This window comes from Cavia porcellus, unplaced genomic scaffold (genome assembly GCF_034190915.1).
Source record: "Cavia porcellus strain 051 isolate PalLab524CR breed Dunkin Hartley unplaced genomic scaffold, mCavPor4.1 scaffold_8, whole genome shotgun sequence".
Lineage (NCBI taxonomy): Eukaryota > Metazoa > Chordata > Mammalia > Rodentia > Caviidae > Cavia > Cavia porcellus.
Genome location: NW_026947491.1, coordinates 24493888 through 24514280, shown reverse-complemented (window position 1 = coordinate 24514280; position 20393 = coordinate 24493888). Strand labels below are relative to the sequence as shown.

Sequence of the window (20393 nt, the reverse complement as noted above, 5' to 3'; positions counted from 1 at the left end):
GCATTTGGAAAAATAGCTTACAGAACTTTTAGTTTTTCTTGTCCACAGTTGTGCCAGATATGCAAAAGGAAAACTATAGTAGGAATGAAACTCATGCCACAATACTATAAACAAGTGCTCTAAATGAAAATAAATAAATAAATAAATGAAGTCAACCAAAGGACAGAGATTTTAAAATCCTACAAAAACACTTTGCTTTAGTCATAGTTTCATAAATCAGATCTTGAAGTCCAACCCTGAACTCAGTAGTGTTTTGCATAACAGGCAACTGATATGCATTTGAACTTCTTTTCTTTAGTACTATTTCCAGAATTCTTTTTCATTCTATTGTATGTAGAATCCAGGTACGAAAAAAAAAAAATTTATATTTTTCAAAAGACAAATATTATGACGCAAGTAGAAAGTAAACAAATCATAATTTTTCCTCAAACACCATTTCTCATTTCTATTGTCTGAATATCATTTAAGCCTCTACCATCAAGCTACCAACTGAAAAACATTTTTATTTTACATATTTATTTTCAATAAAATAGTCTGTCAGCATACAGTTTAACAAGGAGGCAAAGAGAATGTTTATTTTTCATGTATAAAATAATAGGGATGTTTTATAATTGACATGTTTATTTCGTATTTAACACTTTTCAAAAAAAGTAAATTCAGTTATAATCATTGACATACGGGAAATGTGAAGCCTTTCCCGTAAGATGAACACAACATTATTATGGGTAAAAGAAAAAGCATTACACTTTCACTGCATCTTGCCCACGCTACTTTTAAGTGCAAATTCTTTACTCGAATTATGATCACTACGGCAAATTCTGTGAAACTTTTATGTAACTGTCATTTAAGGAAGTGGTAAACTTTTCTTAACAAATTCACATTGCCCTTTCTGTGTAGCAGAAATAGCAATCAGAGAATAAAGCATGTAGCTCACTTGTAATGAATTAATTTTAAAACTACATATATATTTATTTCAATTTTATAACTATATTTGGTAATCCTGATTTTAATCTATACTTTTCTACTTTGATGTTTAAAATTACAAAAAAACCCAAAACTTTTGAGGAGATAAATGAGTTACATCAAAGGAAATCTAGAAACTACAGTGAGCTATAGTAAAGATGTTTTGATCATAGAAAACAAAGTTACAAATAGCAGAAGTAGAAATTGGAGCTGAAATATAGTTGAAACACCTTTTTCTAAATAAGGTAAAGTAAAGAGCAATATATCTAAGATTCATTTTTCCATATTTTGAGATACAGGAATTCATATTTCTGTATTTTGAGAGGTAGTTGTGATTTCTTGAAAGGCATACATTTACAGAAGTAAAATTTCAGTGTTAAAACTGTATGCTCTCATTCTCAAGGATATATGATAGAAGGATATCCTTTGAACTCATGATAAATCTGTTTCATTTACCACTTCTCACTTGTAAAACTTGTTTAAAAGATGAGAAATCCCCAAGAACTAGAGATTTAAAAGTGACAGAAAAACTTCAAATTCTTCATATATTAAATCTATGCAAGCGTAAAAAAGATGTGTAACAAACATTTCAAACATTCTAACAAATTTAATGTTGCTCAACAACTAATTTTGATTTGAGCTACAGCTATGTCTTAAAATTGTAAAGAGACAAAAGTGAACTTCTATTTTACTTTCAAGCAGAATCTAAACTTTGTTTTCACAATGGCACAAACTAAAAATGGGGAAACTTCTGGAAAAGAGGAATTATGAAAATAACTTAGAAAAAAAGAGCTTTTGGAAACAAAGAGTATAGTCACTCACACCTGTATCACCATAAAGCAATAAATATGATTTTTGCTAACCAAGTGTCATTCACAGAATCTACATGCTACCACATGACTTCAGACATGTTATCTTACAGAATAAAAGGTCTCTTATTTATTATAAAACTTGTTATGGTGATATAATCTATAAAGTCAACTTGGTTATATCTATTTTATGAGGTTTTTTGTTTTGTTTTATTTTGATTTAGTTGTTTTGTTTTGTTTTGTTTTTGTACCGGTAATTGAACTCATGACCCTGTGCTTGCCAGGCAGGTCCTGTAAAGCTGAGATATATTCCCAGCCCTGTATGTGCTTTTAATTCAAAATTTAAAACACTGCGATTACAATAAAACCATAAACCCTAATCAAAGTCAAAGTCACTAACCCCTCCTCACCCACGCCTACAGTTTTATTGGGAGGTAAGCACATCTATTGTACTTTCGCTGATTTTCCAGTCATACTGACTTTTTTATAGGTTCCTACTCTGGAGCCTTTTCATTAGCTATTCTTTGTCTCCCAAATCATCCCCTAACCATCTTTAGCTCCATTCCTGAAAATCTCTTGTTAAATGAAACACAACACTTTAAAATTTTTATCTATCCCTTTGCTACCGTAGTAATTCTAACCCATTTTCTCCCTCTAATTTCTACCACTTAGTCAACGTATAGTTTATTATGAACTAACTGTGTATATAGTAAACTACCCACAGAAAGATGGAAGCTCCAGAAGCAATAGATCTTTTACTTCTTTTTTTTGTTTTTTGGAGTTGGGACAACTCCAATAATATGTCTCAAGCATCCAAAATAGAAACTGGCACTTGGGAAATCACTTAATAAATATTTTCTAGATGAACACATGAACAATGTTACATATTATTTTATGAAAAACACTGAATTCCTTAGCAGAACTTTTTCCTACATAAGAAAAACATATGTTAAGATAGGGATTTTAATTAACAACCAATGTTGCCACTGATTCCCTTTTCCATCTACACATACTCATTTATTTTTGTCATTCCCTATTTAATGATTTTCTTCAAACAATAAAAAAATATTCCAGAGGTTCTATCCTACAAAAGAAACAACTAAACGCTACTGGTCCTTTTTTGTAGCAACACAGGGTATTATGAATATTCATTCTTCTACTATGTGATAAATAATATAAATTAAAATAATTCTACCTCTGCTTTAAGGCTTTGAAAGCTTCACTAATAAACTTTCAGTCGACATGCATGCATTTTTATCAATTAAATGACTAGGTTTTATGCATTTAATATTAACAATGGACCGGGGAGTTAGCTCAGCACCATAAGCGCCTTGCAATCACAAGGTTGTGAGTTCCATCCCCGGTACCAAGAAAAAAAAAATTAACATTACTATGTTGCATGCTTAACATTGTGACTACTAAAAGAGACCTCATTTCAAATTTTATGGTTTTATAATCTAGATATAAAGTTAGACACTAAACAAGTACTGTAATAAAAATAAGAAAACAATGATATAGTGCTGTAGGCCAGGCAATATTCTTTTTATTTTATTTTTTTTTAACTTTTTATCGGTACTAGGGATCGAACTCATGACCGCCTGCTTGCAAGGCAGGTGCTGATGCCGCTGAGCTAAATGCCTAGCCCCTCCAAGCAGTATTCTTAACTACTTCAGAACATAATCTCATTTAATCCAAAGGGAAAGTGGTGGTGGTGTTGCCGCTAGTACTGCTACTACTACCATCTCAGTGCTGCAAGTAAGAAAAAGTGAGATCTTATAAGGTATTCTGAAAGGCTGAATGGCTGGCCTTCCCCCTAAGAGCTAGCCACTGGAGAGTTTTAAGGATAAAACGATCAGATCTGAAGAATGATGCTGCCTTCAGCATGGATACTGGCTTGGAGTAAAGTAAGGCTTCATGCAATAATCTGTGTAAAAGATGACTCTCCTAGGCTAAGGCAACAGCATTGCTGTGGGAAGAAGTGCTGAGACTGCAGAAAAGCAGCAAAGATGAATGATTCTGTCAAAGTAGAAACTACCTATCCTCCTCTTGCAGTCCTCTATCTCACCAATTTCATTATTAGTTTGCTAAGGGTAAAGAAAAGAATCATTATTTTTATACACTATCTATTTAAAAACAAAGTTTCACAGGAAAAATTTATGAATCAGGGGGTGAAATCTTTCCCATATTCAAAAGATAATCCATTTTAGGCTCCTTCGTCTTCCTCATTTCCAGTAAGTAATGAATTCTTTGAGTTTCCTGTCTAAATATCCTTCAAATACTTTTCCTCCTTTACTTTTATTTCCCCATCTCACTAACATCTCCATAATATTCCCACTTGACAAGTACATCTAGCTTTAAAGAGGTCTTCCTAAATCTACCTGTTTCTATCCAATTCTACCTCATTAAGTGAATAGTAAATATAGACTATTTACAAATTCACACAACTCTCTAAACTGCAAGTACATTCATTATTTCTCAACTGCTAAAAGCATATTTGCTACCCTTTAGCACTTTTCAATGGTTCAGCTACAAAAATGCCTTTCGCTCATATCCTATGCTAACATAGAAAAACAAATGCCTGAACTACTACTAACTCTAGGGCTAGCAGCTTTCACACAAGTCAGGCATGCTGTTTCATAATGGCAGAATCTCTCAGGCCATGCCCTCCATAAAAACTCCCCTCCCACCTGACTACTATCTAGCAAAGACCTGGTTGTGTTCTGAGTTCCTCCCTATCTTGTATACTACTGTTCATTAGAAACTTTCTCAGGCTATGTGGCTATTGCTTATTGTTATGGTTTGAGTCTAGATGTCCCCCTAAAGTCTCATGCAGTCTAAGGCAACTGAATCCAGTGTTTGTGACTGATTTGTAGTACAATGCTGGAATTAAGGGTGCTGGCATTAAGGGGGGGGTGATTACTGGATTAGTTCACTGACTGGATTGCCACTGCCCTAATCCCAGCAGTCTGAATAAGACAAAAGGGATAGAAAGAGGCTTCTTTCCCCTTTTTGCTTTCCCTTGTTACTTTTGTTGTCTTCCACTGGCATAAGCCACCCTGCATTGGGAGCCAGTCAATTATGGACTAAAACCTCTACAAACTAGGAGCTAAATAAAATTTTTCTCTTTAACTTTGAGTGTTGGATATTGTGTCTCAGCAACAAGAGAAAAATAATGAAGATACTTATGTACATTCATTCATTAATGTAATGTATTTACACATTGGTATCTGCACCATAAGACACAGTTTCTGGAAGAGTATAGATATCCTATTATTTTTCATTGACTTTTGGCACAAAACTGATAGCAATTTTAGGTGTTCAAGCCTTGAAATCCTGACTGCTGAAAGATGGAGTGGGATTACAGCAAATCTGATTTCTACATAAGGCATAATTTTTAATAGGTAAAGCCCATTATAAAAACCTTGAAATTTAGGCAAAAATCAACAAAAATATCCAGGATCTCTTAAATAAAGCTGTAGCTCTGAAGAAGGCTACTTAAAGAATCTGGTGCAAATGAAGAAACATATCTTAATTTTAAAAAGAAAAATAAAACAGGGAATAATGCAAATTTTCCAGGAATAAATCTGAAAATAACAAAATTTATCACTCTTAAGTATTTTTATTAAAAAACTGCATTAGGTGATTATTAAATTCAACTGTAAGATGAACAAGCATGAATAGCCAAGAAAAAGAATTATGACTATCAAATTACCAAAATATGCAATAAAACAGTCATTAAAATAATTCAGGTAGTACAACTACATGAACACGTAGACCGTATCAATGGACCTGAAAAAAAATTCAAAATGTAATTAAGTATATATAGACATTTAACAGATGGTGAAGGTACAAGTCAAATAATGAGGAAAAAGACATTATTCTATAAACATGAAAGAACAAAAGCTGCACATTTGGAGAAAGGAGCAACTGAGCCCCTCCTCACTAAACCAATAAAAAGTACAGGTAAACTGCAAGTTAATGGTAAACTAAAACTATAAAATGATTGAGGGAAACATAAAAATATTTTTCTACCAACACATAGTAAGTCAAACTACTGTTTTAACTTATTATAGTAAAAGATTAACACATAAAACATGCAAAATAAAAAATCCCATAATAAACATACAAATAACATTAAAATACAAAAGCTCTTATAAATCATTTCAAATAAGATGTGATTCTTTTTTTTTTTTTTTTTTTTGTATTGGGGATCGAACTGACAACCTTGTACTTGCACCACTGAGCTAAATCCTTGGCCCTGGTGATAACTTTTTAAACAACAAAAATGCAGAGACAGAGGAAACAGATGAAATGGAAATGATTAGATAGCCTTTAGAGGAATGAAAAATTTAAAAATGTTAAGAAAATAAAAATTTTAAAATCAATACATAGATCTAACCTCTACCTGGCAAGTATTAAGAGACTAACAATACTAAATGTAAGAAAGAACAGGGTAAAGCAGGCATTTAGACTCGTGTTAGTCAAATGAAGTGAAGTCTATATGATATCTAGAGAGCAAACTAACACAGCATCTGTCTATCTGAAACAGAAGTAGGACAGAAAAGAAGGAACTATTTTAACCAGAAAGGCTGGAAAAGGAATATCTCAGGAAAAGACCATAAATTGTCACCTACATAATAAAGATAAGGTGGCAGTGTGAACAAGTTAAAACCCTTCACAAAGTGATAAAATACTTTATTCACAGTAATCATATTTCCAAGGGTTGGGAATCAGGGACCAAGTCTCCATACTGTTGAAATTGAGAATAAATATTTTCTTTGCCTAATCAAGTGATAACGAACGTTTCAGAGCTTCAAATGCTAACTAATAGCCCCGTTGCAGCACATAGGCCACAGGTTCACCACCACCAGCCGAGCCCTTGCAGAACTATAACATCATTCTTCTCTCAGAATACAGAAAGGCGCACACAGCCTTTTCAGTAAGTCAGCACACAAAGAAAAAGAATGGAGTTCCTCAAATAAAATCTTATTAATACACAGCAATGTCCTGTAAGTCTTCTATCCATGTTAAACACTGACAGCTGAGAAAAGCCTAAACTTCAAACTGCTTCAAGTGAATGCATAAAAAACAGAGGCCTGGGAATCACCTAACCCTAGTCAAAATTTTTCTCAGATTTCCAAGCTCAGGATATGACCTCTCCTTTAACATTCTTTTCTAGCCACTATGAAGACAAATGCATCCTTTCTCCTTGATACTATCTAGTTTTAGAAAACAAAGGCTCTATAACCTACCTACCAAACAAAGTATATGGATTTTATTGGAATTTGCTTTGAACTACTCTTTTCATTCACTGCTGTGGTCTTTGGCTTTGTTATAGAATGAATGAGGTCAGAGTCTGACCTCAGATAAGTGGAAAAATATAGTGAATACATCCCTTGGGATGCCAAACCAGTCACTCAAAAATAATAGGTCTGCCTCCCTACTGGACGAGACTGAGGCCTAGCCACATTATAAGCTCATGTTTGCCTATTTTGTGATGATTCCAATATGCACAATTAAAAAAAAAAAAAAAAGAAAGAAAGAAAAGATCGATCACTAAGGGTTGCTCAAAATCATTTACTAGGTACAAAATATCTGTGTCCCCTCCAGAATGTTCCTTGGATGATTTACATCTACTAAAGGAGACAAAGCCTTCTTCCATTAAAAGAAAAATACTTAAAAATATGCCAATAGCATATCAAACAGCTGTAAACATTAAAATCTTACTTTATTTAAGCAAAGAACAAAACAAATAAAAGTACTTTATAAGCACAGTACTGCAGAGGCTGAGATGGGAGATTCACAAGTTTGAGCAAACTTCAGCTATAAAAGTTCAAGGCCAACCTGAACTTTATAGTGAAATTTATATGTAATAAGACTCTGCTTCAAAAAAAAATGTAAGAGAGAATGAGAGAGAACAAGATCACTTCTCCATTAAAAAAGTTTAAGAGAGGGTATAGGCAACCATTTGGAAGGCAAACAGATATTCTATGATGCCCGTTATTATTTGACTATTATCTTCTTTGGAATCATGTAAGCTCTCCAATGTGGTTTTATTGGTCTTATGTACAGTTTTGTTCAATTCTTTTATACTAGCTGATATAGGCTACTCTTTTTAGGATAACAAGAGGCATAATGGTAACCATTGTTGATCACCTAGTAATACCCCCCTTTATTTCTTTTTTTTTTTTTTTTTTTTTTTCTTTTTCATTTTATGCTATGTCCATCCTCCTGATCTAAATGACTCTGTTTTGCTTTGTCACATTGGGTTTTTCTTTGGTCCATCTTGTTTTGTTTTTTGTTTTTTGGCCTTTTTAAAAATCTTTTTTCTTTTACTCTTCAAAGAAAAAGTTAAAAAAACGGAAGTAATGGAAACTAAAATGCATGATTGTTAGTGTAAAAAAGAGAGGAAGGAAAGTGATCTAAAGGATATAACTGCAAGTTAATTTAAATGTGTAGGGTAGAGAACCATATTGCTGAGTTTTTCTTGGATCATTGAACAGAACTGACTGCAATCTCACTGTATTAATCTCCACTTTGTATGTTTTAATTTTGTAATCTGGACAGCTGTTTGTAAGATGATAATGTGTGATCTATTAACTGGTGAACTCTTACTGTATGTTTTTTCTCTTGAAATTCTGTGTTTCTTCTAGCCTTTTACTGTCTTGCTTCATTTAGTTTTGTTTTTCTCTTTAAATAAAAAAAAAGAGAATTAAATTCATGTGAAAACAAGTAACATAAAAGTATCAGTTAAGTCTAAACACTATTACATGAAAAAAAGGAATAGAATTATGGCTATACAGAAAATGAAAGAAGAACACAAACATTAAAAAGAGAAATTAAATATTATGCATTTATAATACACAGTGAATAGTAAGGTATTGGGAAAATAAAACAGGAAAAACCAAGATAAGAAAAACTCAGATATAATGTGAAATTTCTTAGAAGTTATAATAGATAAATTATTCCAGAAATGACTGAAGTACCAACTAAACTAAAGTGAAAATACTTAAAGAGAAATAGAATAAAATGAGAAGCATTGTAGATCACAAAGAAATGAATAAAGATATGAAAGCAATTAAAGAGTAAACACAAATGTAAAACACAAGAACTATCCAACATTTAGATACCGATAATATACCAGCAATATATATTGAAGAGAAAGATGAAATTTATGATTTAGTAAACATTTCTTGAAATTAAAAAAGGAATTGAAACTGTATCATTCATATAAATATATTTATATATACACTCTCAATGTATATATACACATACATATACATACACTGTTATATACATACAAATAAATAAATACACACACACATACAAAGGACACATTGTGACCTAAGTTAATCAACCTAGAATAAGCAAGACATATTCTAATAAATTATTGCAATGCACCCCATAGGACATCACACAATTTTGTCATAGGGGCACATTATTGTCAGTGTAAAATAGTCATGCCTTATTTATTAACTTTAATTTTATAAGTTTTATTATTTTTCAAAAAATTTAACTATTGAATTTTTAGAATTCATTGTTTATAAAAAGCATCAAAATTTTCAACATCAATTGTTTTGTGGCGTATAAAGCCTAAATTATAACAAAAGAAATAAACTCCTGTCTTTTTTTTTTTTTTTTATCGGTACTGGGGATCGAACTCACGACTGCCTGCTTACAAGGCAGGTGCTTATGCCACTGAGCTAAATCCCCAGCCCAAGAAATAAACTCCTAGATAAACTACAATGAAAATACCAAAAGCACTCTACAAAAAACAATCTTTACTTCAATTATCACACTATGGCAGTCATCACACATGACAATACCACATTCCATACATACCTATCACTTACTGCATTTATGGTTTGCTTTCCAGACCTTTTGCACTACATACTTGACATCTCACTGCTCTTGCTGTTTTGTCAAGAGGTTCTTATTACACAGTGTGAAGTTAACAGGAACATAAAATATCAATGAAGTATCAAATTTCTAATATGTGTTGTGCATTTAGAATAAACATCATTTCCATGTAAACTGTGTACTTGCTTACAAAACCTGAAAGGTAACATGAATAGTAAATTCCTATATAAACTACAAAGAAAGTATCAATAAAACGCTACAAAAAATAATCTTTACTTCAATTCACTCCCAAGGCAGTCTTTACACATAACAACTGCCTGTTTCATACACACGTCTCACACTGACAGCACATGTGCTCAGCTTTCCTTTTCTATGTGGCAGTCTTGTCAGTTCCTGTTTTCTCAAAAGCTTCCAACTATCTTGTACAATGTGCACTTATCAAGAAAATAAAATATCAAATAGGTAATGAGCGCTTAGAATAGACATCAACATTTTCATACCAGCTGTTTACTTATGAACTCAGAAGAGAACATCAGAAATAAATTCCCACACAAACTACAATATAAACACAAATAGAAGTCTACCACAGAAATAAGCTTTGCTTCAACTGTCTTCACACATGACAACTGCCTACTCCTTATACAAATATTGCTTACATTGATAGAACATGTTTTGTTTCCTGTCCATTCCCACAGGGCACAATTGACATCTTTTTGGTTTTCCTGTAGTTATTGTCCTGCCTGTCCACCTTTCAGCTCACCAGTGTCCTTCACAACTTTATTGTGTGTAGCTCCGTGAGAAGAAACATTTTATTTTTTCTTTGCCATAATGATCTCTTATGAATTCCAGTCCTAATCTTGTAAGAATACTTCTCCCTGGTATTTTGTATTTATTACTTTCTTTGTAAACAATCAAACCATTTATGCCACATATGTTTAGGATTGAGTAAAGCATAACCATTGGCCAATGCTTTGAGTTTTGAGTGACATCATATCGCTCCATAACTCATCAACCACATCCACTCCTCCTTTGGTTTTGCTGCAGAAAGTCACCATGTTAGGCATTTCATTTTGTTGAGGTTTCCTTGTAAATAATTTCATCATGGTGCAATGGTGACACCAGCAGCACCAATTTGTTTTCTTTGCCATAAACAAAGCCAGTATTATATGTTTCTAAAATCTAAAGATTATACCATACAACACTGTTTGGAACTGCAACATTTCATTTGGAATTTCTGTCTTGTTCCTGAACACAGTTCCTAAGCTGCTCAACGTGTGCTCTATATCCAAATGTAACATCAACTAAAAACTGGTAAACCAACTGGGAATTTCACATTCCAATTAGTTTGGGAGAATGGAGCAATGAATCTGTTCACAACATCATTTGGTTTACTGGTATATGCGTAAAGACCTAGTGGCTGAGTTCCAGGATAAATTTCTAAATTAAAAACAAGGCAGTCTTCACTTCTACAAAGGCATAAATTCTTCTGCCATGTTATGAGATTTTGGGGGAAGTACTGCCTGAAGTTACAGCAATCATGAAATGCTGTGGGATGCTCATAGATAGTCATTTATTCAGAGATGTATAAGTTGCTTAACAGTTACCCACAAGTCTCTCAAACCATGAGCAGCCAGATTATCGGATTTTTTTCTTGGGGAAAGGGGTGGTTTTGTTATTAAACCCCAAGCAATTCTGAAAGAAATAAAATGTCCTGACTATTCTACAAACCTCAAGCCTACAACCATAGCTTTTTCATGAGCCTTTTACATTCCTGCAATGAGTTGCTAAGTGTAGCAGATCTATGATGTTTTGAGTTCAGCTAGTGAAATGACATAGTAAATACATTTTGAGTTTGGCTATCAGTGCATAAAGAAGGTTTTACTTGTACTTCAATATTTGTGTATTTCACAGCCTTTTATAGCTAGCATTTCATCTGTTACAAATAATTTTAAACACTGAATGGTAGTGCTGGCATTCCGTACATCAGGCTTCAACTCTACCAAGATCCTCATTACAATTTTGGACCTAATTCTAATACTGAACAGTTCCATTTGTTTGTGTGACCATTTTGTCTCATTTATATTGGTTAAATATGTACTCATATTGTTGTGTTTTTTTACCATCTAAATCAAGGAGGTCTGCATTCCTTGTCTGTATTGGTGGATTCTTGCTCCATTTCACTGTTACAGGAAATTGGCTCACATAACCAATGTCAAAGTCATCATCATCTTCTTCATCATTCTTGCATGAACAATCTGATGACTCACTGTCGACCTCCTCCAAAACTTGCAAATCTGGTTTTTTTATATGCCACTGTACTAAACTGAGCTTCCTAACAGAAAAATCAAAATAAACCCACACTTCATTATGGTAAAGTACATGTTTACATAACAGACAAATGATGCAGGTGTAAGCACACACCCATAAAGCTCATATAAACATACACAAAAACTCTTAAATGGAATATAAATGCAGAAAAAAATCCCAGTTCAACACTTTTGCACATGTGCATACACGTTGCCATTTGTCCTACCAAAGGCATAAACACCAAGATTTCGGGATGTGATGCTGGGATTAAGGAGGGTGCCACTCTAGGATTAAGGCTGCCCCACCACAGGTCAGTGCTACCACCCTCAGGAAGGTCACTGTTTATCACTCGCAGCTTGCTGCCTTCTGCCTGCCAAGAACTGCTTTTGCTCTGTGATGCCCCTCTGCCACATCACCCTGCCTTGGAGTCAACTAATTATGAATTGAAACCTCTATAAACTGTGAGCTACATAAATCTTTCTTCTTTTAACTGAGCATTGGGAATTTTGTCTCAGCAATACGAAATGTAACTAAAACAGAAACCTCTTACAGCAATGTGAGAAAAATAGCATAATTTACTCTTTCATTCATATACAATGAAAAGAAGGACAGAGACTAGTACTAAAGTATTAGTATTGAAGACTCAAGTCATAAGTCTTATATCACTATTATTACACAGTAAAATTAGTAAAACTATGCTATTAATACCACTTGGGATTTATAAAAGATCTCTATCTTTTGCTGTGAAAAGTTCAATGTGTTATATATCAAGTCTTACTCTCTAAGGTATGTTATTATTTATAAACTGAATTTGAAAAGATACTTTTCACTAAGACCAGCATGCATCACTCAATGGAGATAAAAACTACAAGGTTTCCTCGGTATTTAGTATAGTGCTTTTTAATGAGCACCATAATTGGATGTTCAGAAAGCCACAGGTGTGGCTGTACACAATGCCACTAACTCTTGGGGAGCAGGATTCATGTACTAGTTTGTTTATTCATTAACCCATTCATTCACAAAAAAGTATTAATTGAGCACACACTACATGCCAGTTACTGCTCTAGGCACAACAAAAGGAAGTTCCTAATCTCAAGGAGCTTATACTCTGGTGAGGAGAACACAGAAAATAAACCAAAATAACAGGTGCTAAGACTTAAAACATAATAGCAGTAAGGAAATAAAAAGGGCTTAAAAAATACTGAGCATGTATAAAGGGTCTTATTTTCTGTAGCACAGTCAAGAAAAGCCTCTGCAAGAAGGTAACATTTGAACAAAGACAAAGAAACAAAGGATTAGTGAGACCTGCTAAAAATATAATGTCCAAGAGTTTACTATGTAACTCAAACAAACTGAATATACACCAAGGATTTTTCTACTCATGAACCTTTAAGACTGTATGAATTAAGATATTAAGACTGGCTAAAAGAGTGCTTGAAGAGCTGACACTCATGCAGAAAAATTAACGATGAAATGTTAAGACTCAGAGCATAAAGTTACAGACAAACATGGTTAATACCCTACAGAAAATAAACTATATCCTTTGTAGCTATCTTTTCTAGCACAAAGTAATTATTTTTATTCTGTGGAAAAAATTCATTAAGTTAACAAATAACTATATCTGAGACTGTTATCCACAGCAGTGAGTCAAATAAAGCATGTTCTTTGAAATAGCTCTAGTGGTAGGTCTATTAAATAACGATTCCAGTGGAAATTGAAAAGACACATTTCTCATTTTCTCCCATATTTCAAAGTTTTGCTGTCTTCTTTTTTCAAAAGAGCCACAAATACACATGTAGAGGTAGAGTGTTTATCTTTCCTTTCAGAGAGAAGATGAGTGCCTGTCCATGGGCTCAGCTCTTCACAGGGACCCTACTGTGAGGACTGATGTATATAAATGACGGGGGTCAAATGAAGAAGCCAGAGGAGGCACAAGATTTTCGTTAGAAAGAAAATGGGAATTACTTTCAGGAGCTAATCTGTAGTTTAAAACACTACTTTACATGCTAAACTAAAACTTCACTGAAGAGAAGGGCAAATGTGAGAGCCACTTAGAACTAGTAAAATGATCCAGGCAAGTAACACTGTCAGATGTAAAGAGCACAATGCAGAAAAATAAAATAGAATATCAGATTATTCGTTTATTTTTGTGGAGTAATTTTTGAAATTATAGTACACGCTTCATCAGAAGATCTGTATTTTGAACTTTAAACCTAGTGCCTACCTGTAGTTCTTTGTATCTGTCTTGAAAGGAAATGGCTTCTTGCTCTCTTTCTTTTAGAAAGTCTTTTTCTAAGATACCGTGCTTTTCCATTAATGATTCTACATCCTGAAAGAAAAATCCAATCACAAACTCAGTAACACTTCATGGGATAAAATAGTTTCAATGAATATAGAAAACATCTGTCTATAAAATAACCCATAGGAAGCATGGTAAAACTCTTAACAGTATTAAAAATGGTAAATTTCCCAATTACCAAACATTAAAATAACACTAACTATATAACACTATTCTAACGAGTAAGAGCATCTCCATTAATTTCAATCAACAAAAGCAATGTTTACATACTTTCTATAAATTCATTAGGATAAATTGCATATGTACTATAAGTAATTTACTAAAATATCTGTATGTACATCTAAGTACTCTGGTCAAATATCCCCAAATGATGACTGACTTCTCAGAGATTAATGTTATAAAATTTCAAGTTTTCATAAGAAATACAATACTGCCACCATTCAAAGTAAATCAACTAGAAAGAAAAGTACTAATTAGAGAAAAACAAAAAAAACAGAAACACAAAAACTCTAGTAAAAGTTGCTCATCTCTTCAAAGTATATATGGATACCTCAAAATCTATACTAGTTTGGTCAGGATCCTTCCTGATATCCAAATCCAAAGATGCACAAATCTCTTATATAAAATGCCAAACTATTTGCATATGTACTAAGCACATCTTGCCGGGATGTGGTGGCTGGCACAGGTGCTGCAATTCCAGCACTTGGGAGGCTAAGGCAGGAGGATCATCAGGAGTGGAGGACACCTTGGGCTACATAAGTGAGTGTAAAGCTAGCGTGCACTACACAGTGAGACGCTATATCAAAAACAAAAACAAAAAACTAAGCACATCGCCATTAAGTCACTTCTACATTTGTACTATTTATGGAAAATAAAAATGACATGAACAAAAGCTCTTGTAGAAGTCAGTACACAGGTTTATTTTCCCTCCAAATATTCTGAACCCACAGATGCAGAAACATGTTTGTGGAATCCATGGATACAAAGGACTGCCACATTTAAGATGAGAAGTTTCCTATCAAAGACTCTGCCAGTTAATATGGTGCTGTGACTCATTTAGAGATGTACTATACCCAAGGGAAGAGAGTATCTTCCTCTTCTGATGAGCTCTTAATCACAGTTTTGCACTGTATCAAAGTTCCAGTACAGACAACTCAAACACATTTCCTAGGTAAATGTTAACGTGCCTTTTTAATCCGTTGTTTTTCTTCTTCAGACATTTTGAGTTTCATCTCCAGATCTGAAATTTTTTGCCGAAGCTGTATGTTTGATATGCTGGCTGCAGGATCTTCAGAATCATCCCCAAGAGCAACTGTTCCATTACTTGTCTCATCCGATAAACTCAATGGAAAAAGTGGGATGTCTAGATGTGTATGTGTTGATTGCTGAACCTAAACCACATTGAAAAACAAACACATACATAAGAGAGAGGAAAGTTTATATTATCCCCAAATGAAAATGGCCAAACAGTATCAAAACCACATTTCAAAATTAACTTGTAGCAAGTGCCCCAAAATTATCTTTTTAAGTAAATCGACAGATAACCTTAGACAGTTACAATAACCTGATCTTTGCAGTAAAAAATGAAATTTCCTCTCAATTTTAAAGTCTAACTTAGTATTTATATTTCTAGCAATGAACTGAAAACTTTTCTTATGCTTAAAAATGTACAATAAAGTATAGACAAATTTGATACACACAGTGCTTAAGTTTACAGAATCTGTTTACATTCTAAATTGTAAATGAGAATTTGAAATTTGTCAGTGACCTCTAAATGATCATCACTTTCTAGAAAAATTAACAAGGTATTTAAGCTATTTAAAATACTTTCTGAGTCCAGCACTGGAAATCCAACTTCAGCACCTGACTCTATTGACTGCTCTCTTTTTGCTATCTGCCTAACTGCAACAGATGTTCTAATACTCAAAACATGTTGATGATTTCTAAATTAAAAAATATTCTTTATTATAATTATTTCCCCTTGAATTTCATGATTTAAAATGCAAAGCTGGGTCAAGTACAATAAATGAATAAAACCATATTTAGTTAACTAAGACTAAGTGAATACTTTGCAATTGTGCCACAAAACAAACATTTTCCAGTTTTTTTTTATTCTAGGTATAAACATCATCTATTGTAGAAATATTTCTTTCAGAATAATTTTTTTTAAAAATTATGTAAGCATAAATTAAGCCAGTATGCAATTTTTTATGTGTATGAGCTTCCTATGCAAATGCCTTCTCTTTACCTGCGCTTTCGGAACACTGTGGCCCCCGACGCTGCTGTCGGTGTGCACGCTGTCCGGTGAGGAAAGAAAGGCATCAGGAGAAAAGCAGCCCGCTGAAGGAGACGAGCGCTCATGGTCCACAACAAGCTCGGGAGACACTGGTGACAGGTGGACTCCAGATACTAAAGGACAACACAGAGGACAGGACTACTAAAGAAAACAGAAGATGGGTGAATGGAAGAAAGAAAGTAGACGCAAAGAGAAAGGAATGAAGGAAAAGCAATGAGACTGAAAATCGGGATTTTATGACTATACCTTGAAGACTATATCTAAAATCTAAACCTAGTATTTCTAGGTTTGACAAAACACTTCCACTTAACATCCAGAACAGCAAAGTAATTTTGTAATGTCCCAATATACTAAAACATTGCTATACAATGGCATACATATTCATTCATTTAATTCAGAAAAATTCATTTAATTAAAAAAAAAACCAGGGCATTACAGTGCCTACTAGTACCAAGCACAGGCACTGGTGAACAGGAAAGATCACTTCTGTACTCGGCAACCTCCTGAGCCAGCAGGGAAGTCAGCCAAGCAGATACCAAGTACAGTGATGTGCATGAGAAGGAATAAATCTTACTTCTTTTTATTAATTCTTTTGGTAACAAACAATTTTTCAGTTTAAAAATAGTCAATGGCTAGATTGTTTCTACAGAAAAATGTGGAAATACAATTTTGTAATAAGTTTCATAACCATCATTTTACTGTGATTAGGATTCAAATAAAAGGTCATAAAAGCAAAGTCAATTGCCAAGTATAAAAAAAGAACCCAGATGAAGTCAAATCATCAGGGTATGTTTATAGTACTTTACTTTTACATACTTCTCTAAATATTCAAATAAATTAGTAACATGTGTGTTAAAATTTAAAAAGATGTGGTAGGTGGCACATGTCTGTAATCCCTCCAGGCTGGGAGGTTGAAGCAGGAGGATTGCGAGATCAAGCCCAGCCTGGGAAACGCAGCAACCTAGTGAGATCCTGTCTCCAAAAATATAAAACATAACAAAATTAAAAAAAAAAAAATAGATAGACAAAAAGAGGAGAGACAGAGAGACAAAGAGAGAAAAAGAAAGGGAGCACATGGATATAGCCCAGTGCAAAAACCCTGCTTTTGCTTAATTTTCAGAAACTTCCCACCCCACGGAAAAAAATTTAAGAAGAGTAACTTGAGTCATTTTTTAGCAGTAACTTATTTATCCATTGTTGACTTTGCGAATTTTAAAGACCTTCATTCCACATTGGCATCAGTGGCAAATGTCAGTGAAGTTCTACTATAAATTCTGTGAAGGCAGCTCACAATGGAAATTGCATATTTCCCTGAGAAAAAACATTTAGAAAGTCATTAGGTATTAATAAACTAAAGAATATACTCATTTCTGAATGGTACTTTACTATTTAAATATCTTATTTAAACTTTTATTATACTGCAATACTGTAACTTTGAATACTATATGCCATACTAGATAATTAAAATATTCTAGCTTCACAAAAGCCATTTTAACTCAAACAATGTTGGAATTTAAATTCATGTTTGTACTTGGTATAGATTTTTCAGATATTATTTTTTCTAGTTTTCACTACTCTATGATGATAGATAGTTCACTAAAACATCAAAATATTACAACTAATTTATAATGTATAGTATAACAAACATACCGTTAGTGTTTTTAAAGATAAGAAAATTAGTATAATATAAATATAAGGACAAGGAATACTCACTTGTGACTAAGAGTGTCCTGTCTCAATTTCCCATCATAACTGAATTCCTTAAATAATTTATAGCCCCTTACTCTAGCTTTTTTTAATCCAATTCTTACCACTTCATGGGCCCTCTCATTGTTATTAAATCACAAAAAGACACCTGCTTGTTTTTAAGTTGTCCAGTGCACACATCCTCCACATTCCTTGAAAACATCTTTTGGCTCTTCTCATACCATGAGCACCTGGATTTCATCTTAACAATTTGACCATTTTTCCCTATTTTCTTTCTAGTCTCTCCACTGAAAGGTAAATTTTATTATTTCCTGTATTTTTTTTAACTTAATGTACACCATATTCTGGGACACCACTTTCAAATCTTATTATTTAGTCACCACCTATAAGCTAATGACAACTTAGCTCTAGTACAAATTGTCCTTGCTGACTTCCACATCCACATGTTTACCTTATGTCCAGACAGATCCATTTAGATGTCCAACAGGTACATGAAACTTAGCCACCATTTTACATGAACCATGTAAAATGCTTCATGTTTTCCTTCTCAGTTAACTGTACCTTAAACAACGGCTGTGTGTGCACAAGCCAGAAAAGCTACCACTGAGCCAATCACTTCAGTCACCCTGTGTAACTAACACGATCTCACAATACTACTGCCTCTATGACCTCACAATGTTACTGCCGAAGAAAAGCCACAGGCCCTGGAGTCAAATTTGAACAATTACATTAAAAACTCTAAGCCATAGTTCCTCTTTGAGCATGACGAAATAGTATACCAAAATATTATATAGCTTAAGTGAGATAATACAGATAAACAATTTAGCTCAGAGATAATCATGTAGAAAATATTCAGTAAATGGAAGTTGCCACTGAAATTATCATTTTGCCAGGTTTGAAACAAACTTTCCTAGGAATCTGTCTACCTCCATGACCCACCCAACAATAATACAATTGTAACTTTCCACTGTCTGTTAAGATACTATAGATCTTCTATGAAATTTCTATGAAATAAAGAAATTATAGAACTTCTGTAAAGTAATAAAACCAGTACATATCAGAATTTATAAAAATATAGCAGTACTTAGAAAATATCTGTATTCTTTAGCACTTTAATAGAAATCAAATCAAATACTCAGCTTAGGGCCAGGAGATTAGCTTAGGGCATAAGTGCCTGCCTGGAAAGCATGAAATAGTGAGTTCAATTCCCAGTACCAAAACAAAAACAAAAAAAAAAAAAAAATACTCAGCTCAAACTAAAAATTAACAAAGAAAATTTAAAAGTGAAAATGATAAAGAAATGCAAACATTAAAGCAAACTAATAAGTATGCCTAATCAAAATCTCGGATTTTAAAAAATAAGATAGTAGCTCATTTTAAAATAAAAGGAAATTATATAAATACACAAAGTTAAATGATAAAGAGAAGTTATTAAAATAGAAAAATAAGCAAATTTTAAAATTAGAAAAAGTAATTCTCTACAGAAGTATACTGTGCACAAGTTATTTCATTAGTGCATTAAAAATGATCTTATGAAATTAAATCTTTTTCTTTGGAGAAAAAACTAAGTTACTAGGTAAGTATCCACAAAGCATACAATTATTTCAAAAGAATTTGTACCACAGATTCAAACTTGGAAAATATCAATGCTTGAAATCTGACCAGCTGAGCACCTGGCTCACAGGGCTAGGTGCTCAGCTAGCCTGGCCCACAAGTGAGAGGTCATGGGTTTGATTCCCTGTATTCCTTTTGTGCTCCTGAGGTCTCTCAGGGGCCAGTTTCTTTCAGTTCTAAATTGAAATCTGAGAGCATTATAAGTAAAGGAAAGCTGCATGAATATATGTAACACTGACAACCAAACCTGATGACAATAAAAAACAGAAAAATTTGAGACTTTAAGGTTAGAATATCACTTATAAAAAATGAAGTAAAACATCTAAATAAAGTATCCAATACCATATGGGAAAAAAATGATTTATTCCATAAAAGCAAAGATTTATTCCAAGAACAAAAAGTCAATTTCACTAGGAGAGAATTCACAAGTATAACATTCCATAAAGAGAAACATTATCTCCAAGGCTCTGAAAATGACTAATAAAACTGAATAACCATTTTTATTTTTAAAAAAATTCAAGGAAGTAGATATCTTAAT

The 20393-nt window shown here is 33.3% G+C and overlaps 1 protein-coding gene across 18 annotated transcripts in view; it reads right to left on the bottom strand.

The window, feature by feature from the left end:
* Ccdc91 (coiled-coil domain containing 91) overlaps positions 1-20393 on the bottom strand; it is a 388627-nt gene that overhangs the window by 254757 nt on the left and 113477 nt on the right. For 9 of the 18 annotated variants that reach the window (XM_023563788.2, XM_063254477.1, XM_063254472.1 and 6 more), the window contains 3 exons: positions 16487-16672; positions 15426-15629; positions 14164-14268 (listed from right to left, as the gene is read on the bottom strand). In XM_023563788.2, coding sequence (XP_023419556.1) covers positions 14164-14268; positions 15426-15629; positions 16487-16672 — 495 coding nt within the window. Of the gene's footprint in view, positions 1-14163; positions 14269-15425; positions 15630-16486; positions 16673-17754; positions 17846-18692; positions 18833-20393 lie in introns of those variants that run through there. The other 9 variants (XM_013149338.3, XM_013149335.3, XM_003466804.5 and 6 more) reach the window with 2 other exon arrangements.